A 25287-nucleotide genomic window follows, 5' to 3' on the forward strand; every position below is an offset into this window, starting at 1 on the left:
ATAAACTTGTTGTGAAAGTAAATAAAAAGTATGCTGCAAAAAGTAAAGTGGCCACAAATTAAATGAAAGGAGGAGGGCAGCATTTTTAGAAGTTTTAGAAGTTAAAGCGTGCTATGCGATACAAGAATTTTGCTTGAAATATCAAGCAAAATTACAACCTTAAAAAAGAGCACAAAAAGAAAACAGTTGAAAGCAAGACAATATGTATTTTTTATTGTTCTTTGTCTTGGATCATCAGAAAGTGTGAGGTAAACTATTCAACAGTTTAGTGACAAAGACAGAAATGCCTGTCCTTCATTTAAAGTCATGCTGAGGAAATATATTACACTGCTTAGTCAATCTAAAAGTTTGTCTGTGTGCAGCAACAATTTAGCACTTTCTCTTGTTGTTTAGGAACAAGTAACAAAATGTATCAATATTTGATTTTAAATTTGACTGGGAGGCAAATTAGACTGGCCATCAGTGGAGTAATATTGTCTGTCTGCGTTAGAAGAAGAAAAAGTAAACAGTTTAAAGGAATATAGAGAAGAATTTTTTGAAGTGGGGTTGTAAGCGGTTCTTATCAATAGTAAGTGTACTACGTACAGTGGATAACAGTCAGCACGGCTCCTGTTGGGAGAAGCCGGCCTGAGGTCCGACACAGAAGCTAAGCTAAACACCGCTGCAGACGGGGTCAGGAGTACCACATACTTTAGCCACTTGAAATACTCCTACATATAAACAAACAGTTTAAGTGTACGCTGTATTTATATATTTGTCACCGCTTCACACTGACGTCAGACAGCCCCTTACCTCGGCACTATGACTTACTCCGCACAACAGCCCTGTGTACCTACGCATGCAGCTCTTTGGGTCAGCGATTGGTAGAAGAGACAACAAATAAAAGAAAACACATTTGAAACGACGTACTGCCACTTACTATTAATAAGTACCCCATACAACCTTACTACGAACTATCCCTTTAATATCTCAGCACTCTCAAGTGAAAACACATGCCTGTTCTAATTGTGAAGAAAGCCAACTAAGATATGATCAAATCATTCTTATATTTTAGGATTGCAGTATATATATATATATGTATATGTATATATATATATATATATATAGTATTTAAGTATTGTTGAGTCAACAACAGTAAAAAACAAAGTCACTGACAAAACAATGAGTTACATGTACGTTTTTATTTCCATTAGTGCCAAGAACAAGCTAAGAGGAATACTGCAGTAGAAGACGTCTTGTTCCAGGTTAATTTTGAAGGCACTTGCATTTTACACAGAACATTTGAATCTCAGACAAAGCCCATAACCTGTGTATGAACTGATGTATGAGGGGGGGATGACAGAAATAATAAATAATGAAAAATGAGGGGCGGAGATGAAATTCTGCGACGAACTCAGCAGCCTTCAGCAGGCGTACAGCGGAGGAGTGAGGAGTGGAGTGACGAGCACCTGCACAAACACACTCACACAGAGACACACAAGCATTGTTTGTAGATGATCAGTCTCATTAAATGTAGCGACATGTACATGTTCCTACATGATATATATTTCAAGGCATTATCTAAGACCAGAAATCCTTCTTAAAAACAGAATATTTACACATAAAACTGGTAAGATGCGGAAGTAAAGGAGGAACCAATGTTTTTATTTCAGTTATCTGTAGGAGATAAAGTCATTGGAAATACACACCTCCCTAAACGCATCACTTCCCGAGATCTGTGTTATTTGTAAGAGTGCTTCTATCATATCCTGCCCTCAAAACACGAAAAAATATAACGTCAATGGAGCATGAATACCGCAAAGAAATATATTCAGCATGTGACGAACAAAGAATAAGGTGTCATCGGCATACAGTATGAGGAAAGAAATGTACAGCAATTAATTGAAAAAAATAGATGATTGAGTCTTTGTTTTCTGAAGTGGAATCAATAAAAGTAGAAAGAAGGACTTCATATAACATTTAACAACAAGATAGAGTGACAGTAAAGATGTTTCAAGAGGAGCAGTAGGAGTCTGATTTACAGCAAGGCTCTTCTTAGTTTCAACATATAAAAAAGTATTAAGAGTCAAAAAAGAAAGAAACAAACTCATGTTTTCAGTATATCTCAGTATGTATATTCAGCTTACATGTGGAATGCTTAAAATCAAGAATAGCTTTTGAAGACTTAAAAACAAACTTTGTTTAGGCTTATATTTTAAATGAACCGAACCAGTGGAGCATTTTATTCATTTAACCACCCCAGCACCAACCAGGTTTTATGAATTCTTAATTGCAGACTTGGAAAATGGAAACATCCCAGTTTGTAATGACCTCACTCCTGCGTGTCAGCCAATACGGATGTGTTAAAGACCTTTACGACCAAAGTAATGTCCTGCCTGTGGCCTACTAACTGTGTGCTGTGTACTTTTGCGGTCAGTGCTGTGCCAGTCCAGTGAATATTTACAAGCACATTGGAAGCATGCAGAAAAATAACATATGGCAGATGATGACATGACTCTGAGCTAAATTCAATCAAACCTGTGCAAGTTACTGCGACAAGTTTTTTTTATTTTCACTGTTTTTAGTACTGAACCATCTTCTTTCCATAAAAAAGTCAAACTAGACTACTGAAATGTTATAATGTGGTGACACTAAAGAAATAGACATTTTGGGAACTCCGCTTATCAGCTATCTTACGCAGAATAAGATGAGATGAACTATACCACTCTCATATCCATTCAATACAAAGTCCCAGCAAGGGTGCTGTTAGCTTAGCATGGCAGAACAACTGCTTGTTTAAGCTAGCCAGGTACAGGAAGCCACACCAAGGCATAGCCTGGATCATAAGCCCTCCTTAATGTAACATGCTAATCAGTGAGCTTTAGAGGTGCTGGCAAGAGGATGTTTTATCCTTTTGACAGAACCTTGGTCTAGCTTAGCTTAGCTGTTTCCCCCTAGTAAAAATGTTTAGTTAGGCTAACATCTCCTTGCTAAAGTTTTATATTTAACACACAGATACAAGAGTTGTATCAGCCTTCTTATTAAACGCTCGTAAAAAGTAAATTAGCATATATTCCAAAATGTTGTACCATTCTTTTAAACTGAATTTAGCCCTGAGAAAAACATAATACAACGGTACCTTAAAAACAATTTAAAGAGAAACACAAAGAAGCAGTTTTCCTTCCTTTTGATAATACAGCATACATTTACCCCATTATCTATGTACAAGGCTTATCAACTGTCCTGATGAACCAAAACCTAAAATGAAGCCTACTATCACAAATACTTAAAACTGCCTATCCACTCAAATAATATTGGCCTAAGATATATGGAATACAATGACGGAGCACACCAAAAATACTTTTTGCAAACACATGGCATGTTTATGTCTTCATTTGTGCCCACTGACAAAGAGGAATGATAAAACTAAAATAAATAGACATGGCAGGAGCCTTCTAAGTTAAGAAACTGCCTCTTTCTTTGCCAATAAGTTTTCAGTGTTTCATTGCCTGAGAATTTGTCCACAGTTACGTTGAGATAAGTATACAACCAATGGTGTCAAAAGAAAATTTTCATTTAAACTGGTGTGGCAAGAGGTCTTTAATACTGAGAGGATTGGTGTGAGGAGGATTCCAAACGCTTAAGGATCCTCCTCTCGCTGTGTCCCTATGTCAAAGTGTCTCAGACCCAATACTGGTTCTTTTTCAAGGCCGGGTTCGTTGTCCGACAGTGCTGCAACAACTCCGGATCTGCGTCTTTTGAGTCCATGTTGGACATGGGGATGTTATTGGCTGGGTCAGTTTTACGAAAGGTTTCTGTGCCGGCCACCTCTCCATTTTTGGGTTTGGAAACTGCTGCCTGGACATCATGCTTGCCTGTCTTGTTTTTACGGATCAGGTAGTAAGCCAAGATGGCTGCCAGCAGCAAGAGGAGGAGGATTGCCAGGATTGGGATGAGAATGGACCAGATGTTACTGCGCCGAGAAACCTCTGGTCCCCCGCGGGAACCAGAGCCAGAAGATGCTGTACTGGCTGGAGTGGTAAGAGGGAACCTATGCACACCAGGGAGGTCATTACTGTCCTTTGATGGGGCTTCCGAGGGAATCTTCAAAAGGGTGGCAGGGTAGACTCCAGAGGCATTGTACGGACCCGTCTGGAAGGAAAGTACACATTCTGCAGGTGGAACCCCATGGGCTTTGAGCAGGAAGCGAGCCTCATCCTGAGTGACACTACCTCGTGATCCAGAAGAGCTGTCTAGGATTTCCATACCTACTCGGCCTTCATCCAGGTCTTTCTGGCTGAATGTGCCCACTGGCTGACCTGCGTCAGGACCTCCAGACCTCACAAAACGAGCACCCTGGGGCTGTTGGATGACAGTGAAAGTTGGGGAGGTTCTGGTCTTGTTTGCCAGGGGAGTTGCATCCAGAAGCTTCCTGTCCAATTGGACAAGAGCACCTTGGGGTAGAAGAGGATCCTGAGCGATATTGGCCAGAGGCTGGACTGTGATGTTGAGGACAGAGGAGACATTAGCAGCCCGGCTGCGGGCTACAAATGCAACACTGTCTCTAGGTGAAGTGGACTTGACAAACCGGACACTGACTCTGCCTTCTTTGATTTGTTTCTGGGTGAAGGCAGATGTAGGCTGCCGGTCTACCATGACAGCTGCATACTTGGGAACACTTGTGATCTTGTAAAGGATGTCCTCCTCAACGGGGCCCCCAGTTGTGGCCCTCAACATCTCCTCAGTCACTAAGGTCTCATCATCACCTTGCTTCACCTTGATCTCAGGGGCTTTGTCTAGAAACAGGGTGCGAGCTAGGACGCCAATGTGGAGCGTGTGAGGCTTCGTTTGGTGTTCTCCATCTGACACGATAAATTCTACAAAGCCATCGGAAAGGCTGCCATCGCTGTAGAAGCCCACCTGCCCCTGGTTGACCATCTCCTGTGTGAACTCAGAGATGGGTTCCATTGAGAGTGAGTCAACCAGTCGACCGTTGCTTGGGACTTTGGTCACTTTGAAGTGCACCTCATCTGGTGGACTGTCCTCGTCTTGAGTGTTAAGATGTTTCTTGGTGAGAATGGTCATAGAGCCTTGAAGAACCTCCAAGAGCATGTCTATAGTGACCAGTTCAGGAGGGTCAGAGCCTCGACGTTTGACCGAGATGTTAAAGATCTCCTCAAGGACCACAGATTCGGCAGGTGAGGCCACAGCACCATCCTCAGACTTTAGACGGGCCCTGAAAGAGAAGCTGTCAAATGAGGCTCCTGAGTCATCATGGAGATACTCCAGTTTTCCTTGAATTACATCTTTCTGCATGAAGGAGGGGGCATTACGGGGCAGGTCCTGACCACCCAGGGTGATACGACCGTGGTCAGGGAAACGCTTAATCTCAAAAACAACATCTGCATCGCCTCGCTGATCTTCAGGTAGGCTTGCCAGAAGGTTGGAGGCATCAAGGATTGAATCGTCAATGGCTTTCCTCTGGCCTTGCACAACTTGCAGACCTGAGTGGAAACAATAAAACAAACAGAAAGTTTAAATGTCAGTTAAAATAAATACGTTTTCAAAGATACTTTCTTTCCAGTTTTGTCTCATGTAGATATCTAATCATGCTGCACAGCACATTAAGGCTGCTGGCACATTAGCAGAAACAGATGGAGCAGGGGGCTTGTTGTTTTGGCAGCAAAAGAAGCAGGAGTGACGAATCCCTTTATGACATTGGACTGTTCAGGCAATGAAGACTTTCTAGTCTAAAAGAAAATCAGCACGGACTCTATTGTGACTGCTTGAGGATTGAACATTTCTTTATGAATCTGTGTACCAAATTTATGCAAAATCAGTCAAGACTTGTTGACAGCAGATTTGTTTTTAACCATTTTACAAGAATATTTTTTACTAAAATTGAATTAAAAAAGGTTCAATGAATCTACTTAAATAACAGCCGATGAGGCAATGTGTCCACATTGTGCTATTAATCAGGCAGAGCCCTGTAATGGATTTATACAGGCTTAGCCACTCGTCTATTGATCTCAACATCTGCCAAATGTAGGGCTCATTTCTAGATACTCCTTTATAACAGTTATTTTCATATCAAATTATTGTGTTCCTCCCTCATTTCATCATTTACCTTTGTTCTTCCACAGCTGTGAGGAGATGTTGCTGTGAGCAGCATAATAGGAGACAGTGATGGGCAGGATGTGGCGGACATCTGGGGCTGGCTGCGATTTCAGAGTGAGCTCTACGGAGTCCCTCACCACCCAAAAAGGCTCCTCGGGTATCTGGTGCTCGTAGAAAACTGCCCCCGCCTCCAGCTGTGTATCAGGGAGAAACAAAATCATTAGATGATGATCTGTTCAAAACTCTTAATATCACAATTTACCAGTTTTGATCTCTCGTGTTTCTCTTTTTTTTAACTTAATATTACTTTGATTTTTGACCTCCCTTTTGCAGGCTATTGCTTCTTACTTGAGTGATTTTAAAGCCGTTTTAGTTTGCGAATATTTTACTTCTCTCTTTCCTGTAACGTTCATAATCACCACAGTTAAATAGGAGCTCAAATGGCTGCAGCAGTGGTTTGGCTCAGCTGGACAGCGATCAGGGTTTGTGAACTGGAATGTGACGGCCTGTGTTCGCTCTCTGAGGTCACTGTGTCCTAAGCTCAACTCTTCGCTCTCTCCCTCTCTTGCAAACAACCCGACATACAAGGAAGCAAAAGCTGAAATGTTTTCAGCTCAATACAGTGTTAGATTGTCTAACACAATTTCAATCGAGCATTTTTCTGGGAAAGACTTAGTTTTGCACGGTGAGATGTCAGAATGGATATAAAGAAACAGACAGAGACTATAGGGAGAGCGCACTGCCACCAAGGGAGACAAACACTTGGTGCATGCATAGTGGTATGATACAGTAAGGTGATGCACACCATAATCCTAAAGCACTCCATTAAATTTTTTGACGTATACATTTTCTTTATTTATCTGGATATTTGTATATATGAGGATATTTGTATATATGATTTGTATAAACTGAGAGAAAAGGTGCTTCTTTATCTACAGATGACTTAAAACAAGCCAAATAAAAAACATATCACACGAACAAAGGAGCTCTTTGAAATCGAGGACCACACCGAGATGAAGGCGTCAGCCCTTTAAAAGCCAAAATGTCTTATTACACTCAGGACTCAGTGGGACTGGAAGTTTCTTTCCTTTACACAGATTATCCAATTTCTTTTTACTTCGGGGTTACTTTGACAAATGTTTAGTACAAATAAAAATCATGAAATAAATGTGCTAAAACCCTTTTTTTGTTCGGAGCTCTTTGCCTGTGCCTCTGTGTATATTTAAATCCACTTCTGTCCATTACATACAATCTCTTTGAGAGGAACACGGTTTATATCACAATAACAAACATAAGCATTCTGTTTAGCATTCATTTAAGGGAATTTTATGTCATCGGAGTTCTTTTAAATGAATTTTATATATTTGTTAAAGTAATTGTTATTTTAATATCTGCCTTTGATTTTATGACCTGTCTGTTTTACTTCATGACCTGTTTGTTTTGCTTTGCTGCCTCTGTAAAGCACTTTGTAACTTCGATTTTGAAAAGTGCTCGATAAATAAAGGTATATTATAAATGCAATACTGCAATCTCTCAGCTCTGAGATATATATATATATATGTATATATATATATATATAACACTAAACTGTGAGTGGTTTAAAACCCCTAAAGCTGACAGCTTATAAGCATGAATGCTAATGCTAATGCCAGGCCATCACAATGACATGCTCGCTGAGGCCCTCTGCTGGTGAAGATCAGGAACATGTTGATGCCTCATTTACTGGAAGTAACTGAAACATTGCACCCATGTACAAAGTGTGTGTACGAGTGATTGGTAGCAATAGACCTGGGTTATGTAAGGATAAGTTCAGGGTTACAATTACGGTATTTTCAGATGAATAAATGGGTAAGTATACTTTTTGTCGACTGACTCTATGAGCCTTTTAATACATTGCCTAAAAAATATGTTACAGAAATACTCCTCTATAGATATAATTTAAATGTTCCCATCTCGTGACACATTTAATTTACAGTCAGGCCTAATTCCTTAAATACTTAAAAAGGTTACAAAGATGAAGTCGTGCCTGTTTTTATCAAGGTTCAATGAGCTTGAGCATTAAGATTAACGCATTTCCTCCCTGAAATATGAATAAAAATCAATGCTGGAAATATATGAAATATTGTCAGACCTTTGAGATGAAATCATTCCTGTATTTTCACCTTGGTGAGTTCTGCAGCTCCAGTTTGAGCTGAAAGCAGGCTTAGCTGCGTTTTAATGCATTAAAGCTGCATTATGTCTTCTTATGTCTGATGATCTATCGTGATTTGACTGGAGGAGCTTTACTGCTACACCTATGGCTGCTTAGAAACACAACCCTGCTATTAATAGGAGTGTTAGACCTGGAAGTGGAGAGGATTTATGTGAAAGGAAGGACACGTATAATAGTTGAACTCTCAGTGCCCCCTTAATGCAACAGATTATGACAGAAAAGCTCCATCAAAAGTTGCTTTTTCTGGCACAAGCTTTTCTAAATAATATTTAGCTCTGAGTTTTAAATGTTATTAATAATTTAATGTTAGAACTAAAGGATGTCTCCATCCCAGTGACACGTTCAGCATCGCACACACAAAGTAATTACCTGCGTTTGTGAGAAGCTGGTTACTTCCTCATACTGGTTCCTGTCGTTGGCCAGGATGAGTCTCCCCAAACGAGGTGGGCGGATGAGTGAGTAGTTTATCTCATTTCCATCCTCGTTGGTTACAGCCCCCAGATTGGCACTTGTGATGGGCTGCCTGCTTCCTGTGAGTGCACACACACACACACACACACACACACACACACACACGGTTCTCTGAGTGCTTGGATGATTTTGTGGAAAATGGCCTCTTGGATGTGCAGTTGAGTTTGTGAAATTAAGCAGAGTCTGGAATTGCCTCAAACTTTAGCAGTTGCAGTAACTCATGCAGTAACTGCGGGGAAGAGTTTCCTGAGAGAGTTTCTGTCCAAATATTTGATCCCGGCTTCCAGCTCATCTCCTGTGTCACGCATTAAAGTACAGTTTATTATGAATACAGCTGAAGTTACTGCCTGCGCTGAAGTGACACATTTCACTTCGCACAAGTTTCATGTGGTGAAGTTGTGATGTGTTTTGACCGCTAAGGTCAGTGACATTTGTCAACAGAAGAAAAACACCTCATTTTAAACTTAGTGTTGACCATAAAAGGAAAAGTAAGCTCAAAGGAAGACGAAGCAACATTTCTGAGATGAAGATCCAATGTGCTATTCTTCTGTTATCACCACTTCTGGCCACAGTTGCTGCTGTATAATGAGCGTTTCATAGTCTTCAATTATATTTCTGAATCAGAAATATTTATTTATCCCCGGGGGGAAATTTGTGCGCTGCAGCTGCTCTAGAAGTGTGAAGAAATAAGGAAATATAAATGGAGTAAAACTATGTAAATATGTAAATTATATATACAGAATAAGTAAATATGTTAAGTATACAGTTTATTTTATATACTGTCAATTATGTATACATTAATGTAACACAGTTGAAATAGGTGTGTCAGACACTCAGAGGGTGTAGTTAAACATTTTGACGGCCACAGGCAGGAGTGACTTCCTGTGGAGTTCTGTGGTGCATCTTGGGGGAATGAGTCTTTCTTTTTGTTTTTACAAAGCTATTAAAAACAACACTGTTTTACAGATTTACTCACAAAATTAACTCTAGATCCTAGTCTGCCATCTTTTTAGGAATGGCAGAGAAAGAAATAAAGGTACCACAAAAAATTGAATGTCAGAAGGGACATGTGGAATTGGCCTGTTTCAAAAGATGTTTGCAGAGTGTTTAATTGCTAAATATTCTTCTGTATGTAACATAAAGAGTGAGGGAAACCAGAAAACTCTTTTACCCAGTGGATAAAATGACTTAAAAGTTTGATTCTAAGCTTAATCCAAAAAGCAACTGGACTTGGTTTGACTTCTTGAAGACGTCTCACCTCTCATCCAAAAGGCTTCTTCAGTTCTAAACCGACACGTGGACAGAGCTGGAAATAAAAGCCTCTGTAGGTCATTAGTATGCTAGTAATCAAACCTGGTTTGTTGACCTAATGGCGCCGAGCGTCGTTAAAAGTTAAAAGTTCGATGTGTTTTAAAAAGAATTCAGAAAAATCCAATAACTGAAAAGTAACAGGAAAAACTGACAAATCTCAACCTCAACAAAAAGATGTTATTTTACACATTGCTGCTGTAATGACACTGAATAAGTGACCCCACACTGCCTCCTATCCTTCTATCACGGCTGTGTTCATGTCTGAAGGATTTTTGGGCTCTTACCTGGAAACACAACGAGCTCCTCCTGCGTAACCATGGTGATGGTGAGAGGCCTGGCGGTGACAACAAATCTGTAGAGAGGAGACGTGTGCTCGCCGTCTGTCACGGTGAAACTGAAACCTCCGGACTCCTCACCTGGAGGGAGGGGAGGACACTTACTGGTCAACAACACTTATAATATTATTTTGTAGGAGAAGAAACACGATACCTTAATAACCTTGATGAAAAATACACCTTTTTTTTGCCCAGTAAAGTGGCAAGTAAAGATGGCTCCCTGGGACTATTCTTTTACTGTCTCATGACACGAAAGTGCCACAACTTTCTGCATGTGTAGAGGTTTAATAGGGTTGTTTCTTAATACTAGTGACTTATTAATTACTCTGCCGGATACTTAGATTTCTAGTTCAACAGTCTTCAGCGTTAGTAGAAGTTGATATGTTTAAGAAATGATGTTGTAATACCAGCAGTCTAAGATAGAGGGCGATAAAGCTCACAGATTGGGACACTTGTGCAAGAAGAAAACAATCCAGAAAAACAGATGGAGAATTTAAATGACTGAATAGTTAGTCTCATGATGGTGGACTCACCCTCATGTATGAAGATGACCTCCCCTCTGTTAACATGAGCCTGCGTGAAGTTCAGGAGGCCGTCCTCGGGCGCCTCTTTCAGCGCCACCATCCCGCTGGTCGGCACCTCGACGTGGTAGACAAGCTCCTCTGCGGGGGTATCGTCGTCGTCTGTGTTCAGCATGCTGGAGGTGATATCAGCTTCCTCTCCTGCAAGAACCTGTGAAATATCAGAGACAGAGGGGCAGACAGAGAGAGATAAAAAGATACCATGGATTAGTCAGTCTCTGCCACGGGTCATTTACTGAAACTCATCACAGGCTGCCTAGTGTGTTATTGTCCATATGAAGCTGTCTGAAGTTCTTCGAAGTATTTTCTCAGACAGGTAGATAGAAACAAGCAAAACTAAACCACCCAGGAGGAAGGAAAGACATAAACAAATCCTGCAAACAGCCACCTCCGAAGTAACAATTTAAAAGGTTAATTATGTCTCTGTGGCAGTCCAGACGCTCCTGTTATCAGAAGATGGAGCGCAGCAGCCCAGGCTGAATGTCTCTCCCTGGGTTGGAGCGGCTTTAATGGACTTCTAATGGCCGGCCGGCTGAAAGGAGCATTAATTGAAAGAAATGGGCCAGATCTGCAGAAAGACATTCTTAAATCGCTGGAATCAGCTGGGAGAGTGAGCCGAGGGTGCCCTGCAGTAAGAGGCGCATATTGATCCCAGAAGCCATTCGTCCTCTGATACCTCGCTCGTTCTCCTCTTTCTTAAGATTCAGGATGAGGAGCAGAGAAGCTTTCGACGAGAGGAAGAGGAGGGAAGCAGCCTCTGGGTGTTAAAGCTTTAGCTGTCAGTCACTGAGAGGAGGTTATATTTGGAAATAAATGCATGATATGTGGCAGGTACACGCACATAACAACCAGGTAGAACACATGTCAGGGGTTAGAGTACTAGAGAGCTGCAAGGAACATTTATTTATTGAGCGCAGTCTTATCCACCACACTGTCAGTTTTAATTCCCGGCTTCCAATCCTGCCTTTTAATTCCCTCAGAGAGTGGGCGTTATTGTGAGGCATTCATTTGTTGTCTTCATGTGTAAATAAAGAGATAATTAACGTATAAGGCATGGGAGTGAGATGCTTTAAAACAGCAACATTTTAACACCAGCAAAAACTGTGATGTTGATAAATGACACGTTTCAATGAAATTCATGCCTGTGCTATAAAACTCTACGTGTGTCGTCACATTGCCTAAAAGCAGTTTTCCATTGAAATTTAAAAAAAAATCACCTCTAAATAACTAAAGGGAGCAAGACAAGCAGGTTAACAACAGTTGCAACAGTGCTGAAGACTTCAAGACTTCAATTTAAAATGACTGTGAATGCATTTTAATACTTAGTTTAAACTGGAGGCTATATCGTCGAAACATAGATCTAGTTACTAAAAATATAAGTGAACTAATGTACCACCATGCAGCAGTCGTTACTCAATAATAACGGTCACTTAAGCAGCCATGCTGGCGACTCTTTGACGGTTCTTGGGCAGGGCATCCAGACATAAAAAAACAGCATTCTAACAGGCCCACAATAAAAATGCTAACATGCTGATGTTTAAGCATGAGACTGTTGTGAATGAAATGTCTTGAAGCCTCTTGGTCTGAAAAGTGAAGCTTATGCTGCATTCTTGCTGACGGCCAGCAGGGGGCGACCTTGAAAAAGTCCTGACTTCTCATTTGATTTATGAACTCAGTAAACATTTTCTTCATAAGTTTACAGTCTCAGTTGCTAGTTGATTGTCTGTGTTGGTAAATGTTACAATATGGTCCAATTTAGCGTAAAATAGACGATGAAGCAGGGTAGGCTTTAGGGCGTGGCTACCTTGTGATTGCTACCACGCTACCTAAATGCGCTTTTCTAGTCTTTGCGACCACTCAAAGCTGCTTTTACGCTACATGTCATATTCACCCATTCACACACACATTCATACTGTTATGTAAAGTGCCCAACTGTCAATCAGTTATCACATTCATACCTGATGGCTATGCCACCGAGCAATTTGGGGTTCAGTGTCTTGCCCTTACTCTTCGACATGTAGCCTGAGGGAGCTGGGGATCGAACCTCAAACCTTTCGATTGAAAGACGACCGACTCTACGCCTTTACCTGTCGATAAAGATGCAATACACTTTCTACCTCTGATCCAAATATAGTCACTCTCAGCTCTGAAAAAACACACACAAGATGACGTCACCAATTGTTGACGTCAGCGGCTACGTCCACATCTATGATGTTTACTTTGTCTCCCAGTTTAGTGTGCTATCATGCAAACGTACCTAATTAGCACAAGGCTGAGGATGGTGGGAATGTCATCACTTTTGAGGCTCTTTGGGTCATAAAAGAACAAAAAATATTATGACCTACATTTGGAAGTTAAGGAATCATACCTTCATACCTTCATTCTAAAGGGGAGCATGATAAGTGCTCCAATTTCACAGCGACAGCAATACCTCTGCTCACACTTGACCAAAGTGGTTCTAAATGACACCCAACAACCTAAGAGCCACTCTGCTAATGTGGCTAAAAGACAGATGTTCAATGTCCTCTTTTTATACACCATCAAAGTGAGTTACTCGTCTTTATGTTGTGAAACCAACAACATTGCTGTCTCTCTCATTCCTCCCTGTAATTTCTGGTATTTCAGACCCATCTCGACCAGTTCAATATAACAAATGTGTCGTGAAGTGTATAATTTAGTTGCCTTACAGTTGACTGCTCACAACACCCCGTTGGGTTTGACACCCCGTCAAACCTCCATCACCATGACTCACAGCATCGACACTTCAAAGCCATAATCCATCACCGCACACTTTGCGCTTCTCGAGCTGCTAGATAACGTCTTTGTTCCTCTCGAATGATAACTTTTATAACCGCTGACGACTTCACCGACAAGTACGGGTCATAAAGAGCATGGTTATAGGACGATTTCTGCTGCTATACATTTTATTGAGCAGTGATGTATGGCGACAGCAGAGGTCATTTAAAGGAGGATAATATGCTGTCTGAACACACTGTCTCTGTGCTCCTGTGATAAAGTGATAACTACAAGACACTTTCCTGGGTTTGTGCAGAATTGTTGTGCAAAAGAAACAAAAGCGAGACATAAAAAAGTCTGCAAACTAATAAAAGATTTAGCATGAGAAGTAATGTTTGAAGTAAGAAGACATTTTGCACTTTGAAACCACTGGTTAGATGTGGTTCTAAATCTGCTGTTTTGCAGCAGAAAAAGATGACGGATGAGGATCTTTTAATGTGATGATTTTGATGTCATAATATGTCTAGACGTCTTGGTAAATTTGGCTAAAAGCTTAATGTTTTTAGACGTCTAAGCAACTGTTCATCAGCATTTAAATGTCTGTATTCAAATGTGTATTTTTAGCATTGTTTTCAACTGAATACAGTCATTTAAAAGCTTCCTGGGCAGCCATCGGTACCTGGGTGTGGACAGCAGAGATGTTTGGAAGTAAGTAGTTGGCTAAGAGAGAGGACAGTGGATAGCGTCAGAAGCAGGGGAAGAGAGAGTGGGGAGGACATATGGCAAAGGGCCAGGGGTGGGAGTCGAACCCAGGGGCGCCGCATCGAGGACTGTAGCCTCTGTATATGAGACACACAATTTAACCGCTGAGCTATACCGGCGCCCCAATCCCTGGATCATTAGCTTGGAAGGGAGGAACCTGCCGCTTGTATTTGCAGACAACAGGGACCACAGGATACACTCCCTAAAATATAGCACCTGAATCAAGAGTTGCTTACGATTGAGTTCCACCAGGACTGCTGCACAAGAGATTCCTGCAGAGGCTGTTTACCAGGTTGTTGCGGGGTCTGCTGACCACTTTGCCACGAGGGAGCTAGACTCCTGTCTGAAGGATTATTCCTCCTTTCATGTGTCAGAAACCTCGTTGACAGAATGGGGGTAACCTGTCTGGATGAGCTCAGCAGGTGGCGTGTCACCTTCACAGGAAGGATGTCACATCGTCCTGGTGGAAATTATTTTTCTGCATCACTTCAAATCACTGATAGGTTGCGCTGATATTTTCAGGAAGAACAGACAACGTGCATGATATCAGCAAACAGCAGCGAGCATCTGCAGAGAAGGCCTCGGAGGATCTCTCCCTCCTCTGGGCAGTTTTCATCTCAGGCCTGCAGAAAGCAGAGCCTGGTGTTTGGGAGCGCATCCTCGGAGGGGGAGTGCACACTGAACCCACAAATTTTGAGTCAAATATGGACTCTGTTAGGAGAGGTGGAAGTGGATCTGTTTGCCTGAAGGCAGAACACCCACTATCCCCCATGCATGCACCATAGATGAGACAGATGCTCTCTGCTTTCCCATCTCTCTATTTTATCTCCTTTTATCAAGACATAAGAGGCTCATATTCCTCCTGGACAGCATATGCACAGATGACTTAGCTGATAATAGAGCCACCCACCTCGCCAATTTCTTAGCAATAAGGAGCATTGTTGTAGGCAGTAACCCATGTTACAGTACCTCATCACCACTTCTAACAGAGCTGTTGCTGTTGGAGGTGTATTCTCCAGAAGGTTGGAAACAATCTCCTGACCAAAGGCAGCAGAAAATATGGTCTTAATTTTGCACACAGCCTCAAGACAAAAGCTTTGTGTATCTTGACGATGGTTTCATTTGTTTCTTTTATGTTGTGTCGCTCTTACATGCCAGCTGTTGCATTTTTTAATAGATTCAGAAGAGTTTTATGGAAGCTTCAAAACAAACAAGCTTCGAAGAGTAACTTTAGACCAGGCTCGAAAGTGTTTCACCTTTGACCTCATGCAGCATCCCTGATTGGTTTGGTGAGAAGTGTGCTTTGTAGCATCTGTATCCACTTACAGCTGCGATATCATTTGGTCCTTGAGTTCACCAGTACATCTCTGGTAAAAGGTACAAAGGAAAACCACAGATGCTGTGCTCCTAAACAAAATTTGAATAGACGGAGAACAAAATCAAAACAGGAATACATATTTCCTAGTTCAGGGTTAATCTGGTGAGTGTGGTGAATATTCTTGTCTCCTTGTGGATAGCTTTATGACTGTTTTTGTTGGCAGTGTTTACAATGACTTCAAAACATTCATAAGGACGGACACAGAAAAGGAATATAAAATAGTTCCCAAACAGTTAAAGTAACAGTGTAGAAAAACTCTCTTTTATACTGAAAAAAGGTGCGAATATCCAAATTTAGGTCACATCGCTGGGCTCAACCACTTCAGATGGGCATGTGTTTCCAGTGCAAAACACCCTGCCTAACACTAGATGGCCACATCAGCCCACCCTACACCCCAACAACACAACAGGCAATCTGGGGCAGGTAATCTGAAAATGGCTTCGCAAATTGATGGTTTATATAACAATCAATGCATTTAGCACCTAAGAGGATGGGCTGCAAATTTAATTTGAGTGGACACAATGGCTGATATTTCATTTGGAGGCAGTAATGAAGGAGCTGCCAAAGGCAAATGACTTAGTTTGCTGATGACTCAACAGGATACCAGCGTCTCTTAAACGTTTGAGACTCTGAGGGACGCCAGACGTCTGAGTCTGTATCCCAAAGTGACCTGGCATACAAAGTCTAGGCTTGTCTCACTACAGGAGACAGCAGTGTGTTTCTTACTCTATGTTTGAGAGTGAGGAAGTAACAACAACAAGACAGATGATAGTTTATTGTCAGCACTAAACCGTAGTCTAGGGCTATGAAGACAAGAAGACAGGGGTGGGGCTCTCTGAAACGCAGATTAAAAACCCAAATAGGTGTATCGTCTCACTGCTCTATGTTAGGATGAGGGATTTAAAAACACATCTTCCTGGGGCGCTGTTTAGCTCAGTCGGTAGAGTAGGCGCCCCATATACAGAGGCTACAGTCCTCGTCGCACTGATCGCAGGCTCAACTCCCGGTCTGCCGATCATTTGTGCATGTCATCCCCCACTCTCTACTCCCAACATTTCCTGTCTATCTTCAGCTGTCCTGTAAAATAAAGCCAAAAGGCCAAAAAAATAATCGTTAAAAACAAAACAAAAAAAAAAACACATCTTCCATTCAATGTTCATGTCAGAGGGTTTAGGCTGACATTCAAAGCAAAGGTGTTTGAATAGGCTAATTGTACAGCCCTAAATGTAAAAGAGAAAAGACAATGATAGCTTGATTGACAGATAGCTAGTTAGTAGACAACAAAATAGCTAGCTAGCTAGACAGTTAGTAAACAGATAGCAAAATAGCTATCTAGATAGCTAGATAGAGAAATAGCTTGATTACTGGCTGATTAGACAAGCTAGAAAAAACATAGATGATAGAAAGATAAAGAGAGCTAAATAGATACATTGCTAGCTAGCTAACAGGCTAGAAAAAAGATAGATAGATAGATAGCGAGCTAACTAGGTAGACAGGTAGAAGAAAACAGATAGATATACATTGCTAGCTAGCTAACAAGCTAGAAAATAGACAGACAGACAGACAGACAGGCAGGCAGACAGACAGACAGATAGATAGATAGATAGATAGATAGATAGATAGACAGATAGATAGATAGATAGATAGATAGATAGATAAGTCAAAAAGTTAGACTGACCCAGAGAGGCAAATATTTAAAAGTTTGTGCAGAGTGAAGTAGAAGCAGACAGAGTCACACTGAGACTGAGTACAAACACTAATGGAGACCAGCTGTATCCTATGGAACGGGCTAAATGGGATCAGCAGTGAGCTTGAGCAGAGCAGAGCCCGATCACGGCCATGTTAGTCATCATGTCTGATCATCTGCTGCAGAGGTCACTACACACACACACACTTCCTGCTTTAAATCAATCCCAGTGCAGCTGGGTCAGGCCTGGCTGTGTGTGTGGAGACATCCACATATTATTATGTTACAGTCTGCAGCCGCAGCAGAGGAGGCACAGGGACTGGATGCCGCCCTCACGCTGCCAAAGAGCCGCGGTCTCGTCGACCATCTTGGTTTTCCAAAAATACGGGTTGCCAGGGAGACGCGGAGCCGCAGGCAGAGCAGGGAGGGCTGAATGACACAGTTGGTTTCCAGTTCTGTGAGCTGATTACTGCTGCCTTTTTCCAACTGCCTACAGACTCGAACAGTAGAATCTCACTTTATTGATCCTGTAGAAACTTTCCTTTCAAGACTCACGTAAATCAGTTTGAGAGCGTGTTGCAAACAAACTGTGAACCTGCTGTAGATTCAATTAAATAAAGTGCCATTGGACACCTTTTTTCTGACCACAAAAACACTACTGAGATGAAAGTATTTAGTAGTAGAGAACAATTATTAGAGAAAAAATAGTTAGATCTGTTCACAATGTAGGAAATGTAGCAGTGCGGTGATACATGAGTTGTGTCCCAATCCAGGCCCTGCAGCCTTCGAAGGCCGTATCTGAAGGCCGATTGCGTCACAGAAGCGCATCAAAGGCTGTCCCAATTCGAAGGCTCCTTCAGATGCGCCCGACAAATGCGTCCTTCGTTTCCAGGGCTGCCAAGGATCCATCGGTTGCATCCTTCGCTGCCCAACATATCCCGAGATGCATTGCGTGCCAATTAAAACGAAGTGGTGGACTTTTACGCAGCCGAGGAATAAACTTTAAAAAGTAAAAGTTTTTGGTTTCAACTCAATCGAATAGCTAGTTTTAAGTGCCCTTGAAATAATTTATCTTTAAAATAATAGGTTAACTTACTCAATGTTAGTTATGCTAGCTAGTTAGCCCACTGGCTACCTGTTGCTAGGCGACAGGAGTGGTGTTTGGGGACGCAAGGGTAGACCAGATTGTCTCATCAGATTTAATGGTCTACGCATGCCAATGGAGCATCCTCCGTGGACCGCCTCCTTCGCAGGCTGCTGCTTGGGACACAGCTATGGTCCAATACTAGAAGGAGTGTAATTGTATACTCTTCATAAGTAAGTGGAGGGCTAAAACTTCCTGTAAACCCTTTGGATATATCTTCTTGACATCTTATAATCAATCTGTTATTGTCTTTACTTTTTTGGGACTCATGGATGGAGTATTTGCATAGATTACATTATTCACTTTTTCAGTTGTTATTTGTTTCGAGCTGTTTATCACCCTGGATTGGGATGGTTAACCACACCTGTAAACTGTAGAGTCTGCTGCCTGCTGGTGTAATTATAGTGGTATCCAGTTTAAACATTTAGATCTCATTAAGAGCTAACTGGGAGCGAAACCTCGTCTGTTGTGAGGACAAAAGAGGTTTGGAGTTGTACTTCCATTTTTCATTTACAAAGGCTAACAATAAAAAAATCTGAATTATCTTAGAAAGTAAATTAATTAATTTCAGTTCATTTCAATTTAAAATGAAACATTAATAAGTCTGATGTCAAATCATGTATGGGCAACAATGGGAATCCACTTATTACAATCTTCTAATAGAATCACACTGTGATGAATACCACTCAGAAGTTGGAGCATGGCACACTGAGAAAAACTGAATATAGAATAAAACACTGTGTGTTTCCAAGACTTATACTTATGTCGTCATTGACATTTTAATTATTGGATTTACACATGTGGCAGGAACAGATATATCAGAGCTCGAGGGATAAGAATAGGCCCGGTGATAATGACACTACGTCGACTTGTTTCCTGTTCTGGTGCAAACTGACATATCAGCAAATTGGAGGCCTCATTAAAATGCACACAGATACTGTACACCTGAAATTCTGCTTGGCACTGCATTGAGCGCATACAGTAGTGAATCACTGCCCTCGTATGCTTATGTAGCGCACATGATTCACATTTTGGAGCAAGTCAAGCTAAGAATATGCTAATTCACTTCTATTTTATGGCTCTTTGTTTTAACAAAAATGCTGCGGAGGCTACTGCTGCACTGAATCAGCATGCGTCATCGCCTGAGAGGTCAGCATCCCTCTGTGTCGAAGTGAAAATTCTCTGCATTTATTGTACTTAACTGCATGAAGTGAATCTAATTCTCAGTTCATACAGGATTCATGAAAGTAGACTGCAGCTGCGGCTGAAACTTTCCTGTATAGATGTGAGAGATGACTGCGGAGTTCATGCAGAGTTCAGAGTTCATTCATTCTTCAAACCTCAAGGATTTTTTTTAACTTAAGCTCCGATTTGGGCGGTTGCTTCTGTTAAATAAAAGCAGTAAAAAACAATTTAATTCACAAACTGTCAGAACATCAAACTAAATCAAGATGAAGCATAAAGTAAAGTAAAGACATCCATCCATCCTTAATCTATACCACTTGTCCTGCTCAGGGTCACAGGAGGGCTGGAGCCTATCCCAGCTGTCATTGGGCGAGAGGTGGGGTACACCCTAAACTGATCGGCAGTCAATGACGCATAGAGACAGACAACCACGCACACTCACATTCAGAGTCACCAATTAGCCTCACGAGCACGTCTTTGGACTGTGAGAGGAAGGAGAGAACCCACGCATGCACGGGGAGAACATGCAAAATCCACACAGAAAGGCCCCCTGCCTCCGAACCGGGATTCAAACCAGGAACCTTCTGGCTGTGAGGCCACAGCGCTAACCACTGCACCACCGTGCAGCCATGAAAATCGCAGTGGCAAGCTATTTATAATATTTATATTTTCTTTTATATTTCATGTGGGCGTCGGACCAATCGTGCAAAGTCTGGAACAGGTGGGAATCCCTACAGCCTGTCAATCACATGCACAAGTTATCCTCGTTCTTATAACAATATAGAAGGAGAGGAAGAAAATATATGCACAAAAGCAACATGAAATAAATTGAACACAGCAACTGATAAAAACCTGTGGGGAAGCAAATTATTTTCCCCATAGTTTCATCTTTTCAGGATAAAAAACTCATTTGTTTTGAAAGGTCGCAATAATAACTTTCCTTCCTCTGTCACAAAAGAACGATGGTTTTGTTGAGCTTGAATTCTCACAAGTCGACGTACGAAAAAGTATCAGACAAACAAAAACAAATAGAACAGATATTCCTACATTTCTATCCCGTTCACATTCGAGTATGTTAGAGGAGAGCTAAAAGGCAAAGGCACTTTCAAAGAGCAAAACATTACCTCCAGTCCCGTGTTGCGTGTCAGTTTGGGTGGCTCGTCGTTGACGGGTATGACAGTCACCGAGATGGTGACAGGGAGGCTCCGGCGCTCAATCTCATAAATGGAGGCAGAGAGTGTAAAGCTGTCCTCGGTGCTCTCGGTGCTGTCGTGCATGTAGTAAATGTGTCCAAGTTTCACCTGCAGGAGACAAAAAGGATCCGGGTGTCACTCAGTTTGGAATCAGACATGAGTGGTGGGAAAGATCATACAATAGGCCGATGATGGGTAAGCCCAAAAGGTGGAATAAAATGTTACTGTGTGACTCTGTCCCTCAGAACACCCATCTCCAAAGAACATGCCATCATACGCTGGTGAAAATGGAAAACTCCACTGATAATTGCTGATAAAAGCAGATTGAAAACATAGCTACCAACTCAAACTCTTAATTTCCCAATCTGATTCACATATTTTGGTGCTAAATGTGATTTTACAATTCACTCAGGGTACTTTTCAGCCTGAGAAAACTGTTGTGCAATGTCTCCTGTGGCTCTGGGGGACCTGACATATCCAAGCTTTCGTTTGGAGACAACAGATTAATAACAGACAGTTTCCATTACAGAGTGAAGTCTGAAACACGGGGGCGTTAAAAAGGCAGAGAGAATTTAACTAAAAGATGTTGTTGGTTTGGACCTTGACCCATACTGGGGACTAAAAAGCAAAAATGTCTTTGCTTCTGCTGCCTCCATTGTTCCACAACGTTTTTCAAATGTGTCTCATTTGAATCCACCAACTTTATGAATGGCAGTAAATCTCTGGAGTTCCCATTCATATCCCTTTTTATCCCAAATCATCTCTGTCTGAAGTACATGAGGATTAATGCAAACAGTGGTTCACTCCAACACTTTATTTGCTTGATCTTCAGAAGCTGGGGGCCTTTTGATAGTGGGAGACAAAAATGTATTTGATCTAGAATAACAGTGTTGACCACAGACTTACCCAAAGTGATCATGAGTTATGTGAGAATACAGTAACAATAAATCTGTGTGGGAAAACTGCACAACTTACACATCAGCTTGTAACTTTGTGTTTTGAAAAGCATATTGGAAAAATCTTCCCTTTTCAGGTTCTTGCACATATTAGGTTGAAGGTTTTCTAAGCGTAAATTAGCCTAGCTTAGCATAAGGGCTGGTCTTTGGCTGCAAAGCTTTTTTGTTTGGATTAAACAAGCAGGACGTAAACGTGATATAAATCTGGCGGGAAGATTGTTTTACAGAGTCAGGCTAGCTGTGCTAAGCTAAGCTAACTGCGGACATTTGTGGACAGTTATGAGGACAGGGGCAGATCCAGAGGGGTGATGAGGGATGGGCCCCCCTTGAAATCCGATTGGCCACCCCAGGTCCCACCTCAGAATCCTAAACTATGATTGGCTAATTGCCTTGTCTGAGGTGGGACTTATCTTCAGATCAACTATTTGGGCTGTGTTGCAACAGGCTGCTCGTAGCTTTGTTTGCTTTTCAATCTGCTTTTGTTCGTCCTTTAAATTGCTGCTCTGCACATACATCTTCTTTTTGAGTCCTTAAAGAATTAAGAAGACAGGGGAAGAAGTCAGTGCCTCAGTTGGGACACCCAGTCAAAAAAATGTGGATCTGCCCCTGTATGAGGGTAATATTGATCTGCTCAGCCTCGGCAATAAAGCGAATAGGTATGTTTCCAAAGTTTCCATACTGTTCCATTTAAGGGTCTATGTGTTTAGACTATATCTTTTGTAGTCTGAAACAGATACTACATGTTTCAAGGGCTATAACCTGGTTTTACAGTCTGAGAACAAGGAGAATCTCCAGTGTGGGACGAAACCTTGAGGGAAACCAGATGCACGAAGGAATCCGTCATGTAGTGTCAACTGAATTAGATGGAAAACAGCACCTGCGACCAGGCCAAGCTAACTTTGTAGACTTTCTCCAAACAGAAGAGAAATCTCAGCACTCAGCATCCTCTGTTCTTGTTTCTTAGTCATGTAATCCAAGTAATCTGCCCACCAAACCGTTTCCTGTGACTTTCTGACAAATTCACAGAGATCCTTCTGCAGAGAGGACAGTTGGAACTTTGTTTAGACATAATCCTGCACGCTACTGCAATGAGAGGACGCGCTTCAGAGAGCAGGAAGTGCCAAATGGATCCCATATGACTGGCATCCTTCTGGAATAACAACCCCCATCATCATTACTGATCGGGGAAAGTCAGCGAGACAAATGGTCTGCTCGCTGGGACAATAAACAGTAGGTGGTTGTTGGGCATGTGGCCTTCAGAGAAAGGCTCATAATGTTGTCAATATTAGATAGTAGCAGTGTGTTTATTTTATATTTCACTTTTGATTGATGTAAAGTCTGCGTGCCTACTGGAAAATTAAACCATGGGAGCTTGTGCAATCCGTCCTGAAAACATTTTGTTCTTAAAAGTTAAGACGCCTGTGTGGTTTGATTCGGTTTCCACGGATGGATGACTGAATTGAGACCTGCTGGAGAGCTGTCCGTGATTAAAGCGGAGGTGTATTAGAGCAAACTATTTCCTCAAGATGGATCCCACTCGAGATCACATATGTTACTGTCTTCATGACTTAATTGTTCACAGTCAGAACAGTGGTTAGTGAAATGCTGTACGTTGCCTGCCTTGGATTCTATGTGACACATCTGGGCCACATGGAACGAACTTTACATTCTTGTGGTTGGTGTTTAGATCTTTTGCATGAGAAACTCTCAGTTTTTGTCTCTGCACGCCCCCCCCATGTTACTGTAAGCTTACATAACCTCAGTGAACCACCCCGACGGATGACTTTATCGCTAAATTACTACACACTCCACTAAGCCCAGCGTCCATTCCCAGGGGCATGGGGGCCAAGTGGAGCCTGAAACAACATTAAACCTAAAGAAAAAACACAGCGAAGCCGTACAGAAGACTACAAACACAAGCCTCTTACATTTTGGAACAATTACCATGTGGTTTAAATGAAGCGCCGACTGAGGCTTGGACATTTATTGGTCAATGTGGTAGTCATTTGGGAGAACAGACTTTGTTTCATTGTGAGTATAACAGTATGAGAAAAGAGAAAAACGATACACTACTATAATAGAACATCTCTTTTTCTCCTTGACATTTCCGTAGTGGCAGATGATGATCTCTATGTTCATTTCTGCCTCCACGCTACCAATGTAATCATCGCTATGCACTAGACCCATTCGAGTTCCACACGGAGATCTTTCAGAGACAGTATGAGCAAATCTGGCAGTAGGAAAGCGCGGGAGTTTTGTGAGCACTCACATATTATTATAGGAATATACCGTGCCAGTTTATTTTGGCTTCAGGCGGTCCAAAGGCCTCGTCAGTTTTTCCACAATGGTTCAGCAAAGTAGAGAGGAGCCGAGGCAGACCAGGGCTAGATGTAGCAGCTATAAGATATGCCTCTAACTAGCTCCACTAAACTATGCGGTCCTCTCAGAATGCATGAGGTTTTTCCACCGGTATCTACTCATGCATTTTTAATACTTTCCTAAAGCTGGGGCCTCTGAACCACACGGAGGGAGGCCAGATAACTGTGCTGCAGCAGCTCCCAGATTCTCCCTCTACTCGCTCTGGTACAACAAATCTAAAACAGCACTGAGTAGAAACTGCGGAAAAGTTCTTTGCTGTGGTAATCGTCTTGAACAACTACCATTGTGTAGATGTGAGAGGATGTTATACTCCCCGGAGTTATTAAGATAAGATGAAACATGCAACATTTCTTTTGGCCGGGGGGTTTATTTGAAAGTTTTCTGGTCCCAGAGTAACAAAAATATGAATTTTTAGTCCAAATGAAATCCAGATGTGTTGTAGTGAAGCCTGGCATATTTATTAATCTAATTAATCATCAAATGATTAATTAAATCTACTTAAATACTCATTATAATGTTAGTTAGAAGGTCCAATGTTTGGTTGAATCTGGCAATACATGTGGTACACATGGTAACGATTTTGTGCAAGCAATCATTTGGTTGATCAAAAGTGGTAAGTTTCATTTTTACCAGGTCAATAAGCAGAAACCAAACACTGCCAGAATTTGTGTGGAAATATTGAAACAGCAAGGGACAAAAAGAAAAACATAATTTTTTAAGGGTAGTAACAATGTTTTGAAACCTGGGCCCTATTGTTTTCAGACATAAACGGGGTGTAAATGTCTCTTTCACCCAAGAGAACGCTGTTCGTGCACCACATGAAACCAAAAGTCAGCAAATTAGATATTATGTTTGCCCTTT

General features: G+C 41.6%; 1 protein-coding gene across 1 annotated transcript in view; it reads right to left on the reverse strand.

Annotated features, from left to right (window-relative positions):
- Positions 1 to 1162: 1162 nt before the first annotated feature.
- Positions 1163 to 25287, reverse strand: part of cspg4 (chondroitin sulfate proteoglycan 4) — a 75530-nt gene continuing 51405 nt past the window's right edge. Inside the window, exons 6-11 of the mRNA XM_069685605.1 lie at positions 21023 to 21199; positions 10959 to 11157; positions 10375 to 10506; positions 8678 to 8838; positions 6107 to 6290; positions 1163 to 5483 (exon numbers count right to left, since the gene is read on the reverse strand). Coding sequence (XP_069541706.1) covers positions 3661 to 5483; positions 6107 to 6290; positions 8678 to 8838; positions 10375 to 10506; positions 10959 to 11157; positions 21023 to 21199 — 2676 coding nt within the window. The 3' untranslated portion in view covers positions 1163 to 3660. The remainder of the gene's footprint in view (positions 5484 to 6106; positions 6291 to 8677; positions 8839 to 10374; positions 10507 to 10958; positions 11158 to 21022; positions 21200 to 25287) is intronic.

The sequence above is a fragment of the Semicossyphus pulcher genome, unplaced genomic scaffold (genome assembly GCF_022749685.1).
Source record: "Semicossyphus pulcher isolate SPU_LCO1_2020_fin unplaced genomic scaffold, fSemPul1.0.p SCAF_8, whole genome shotgun sequence".
Taxonomy (NCBI): Eukaryota; Metazoa; Chordata; class Actinopteri; order Labriformes; family Labridae; genus Semicossyphus; species Semicossyphus pulcher.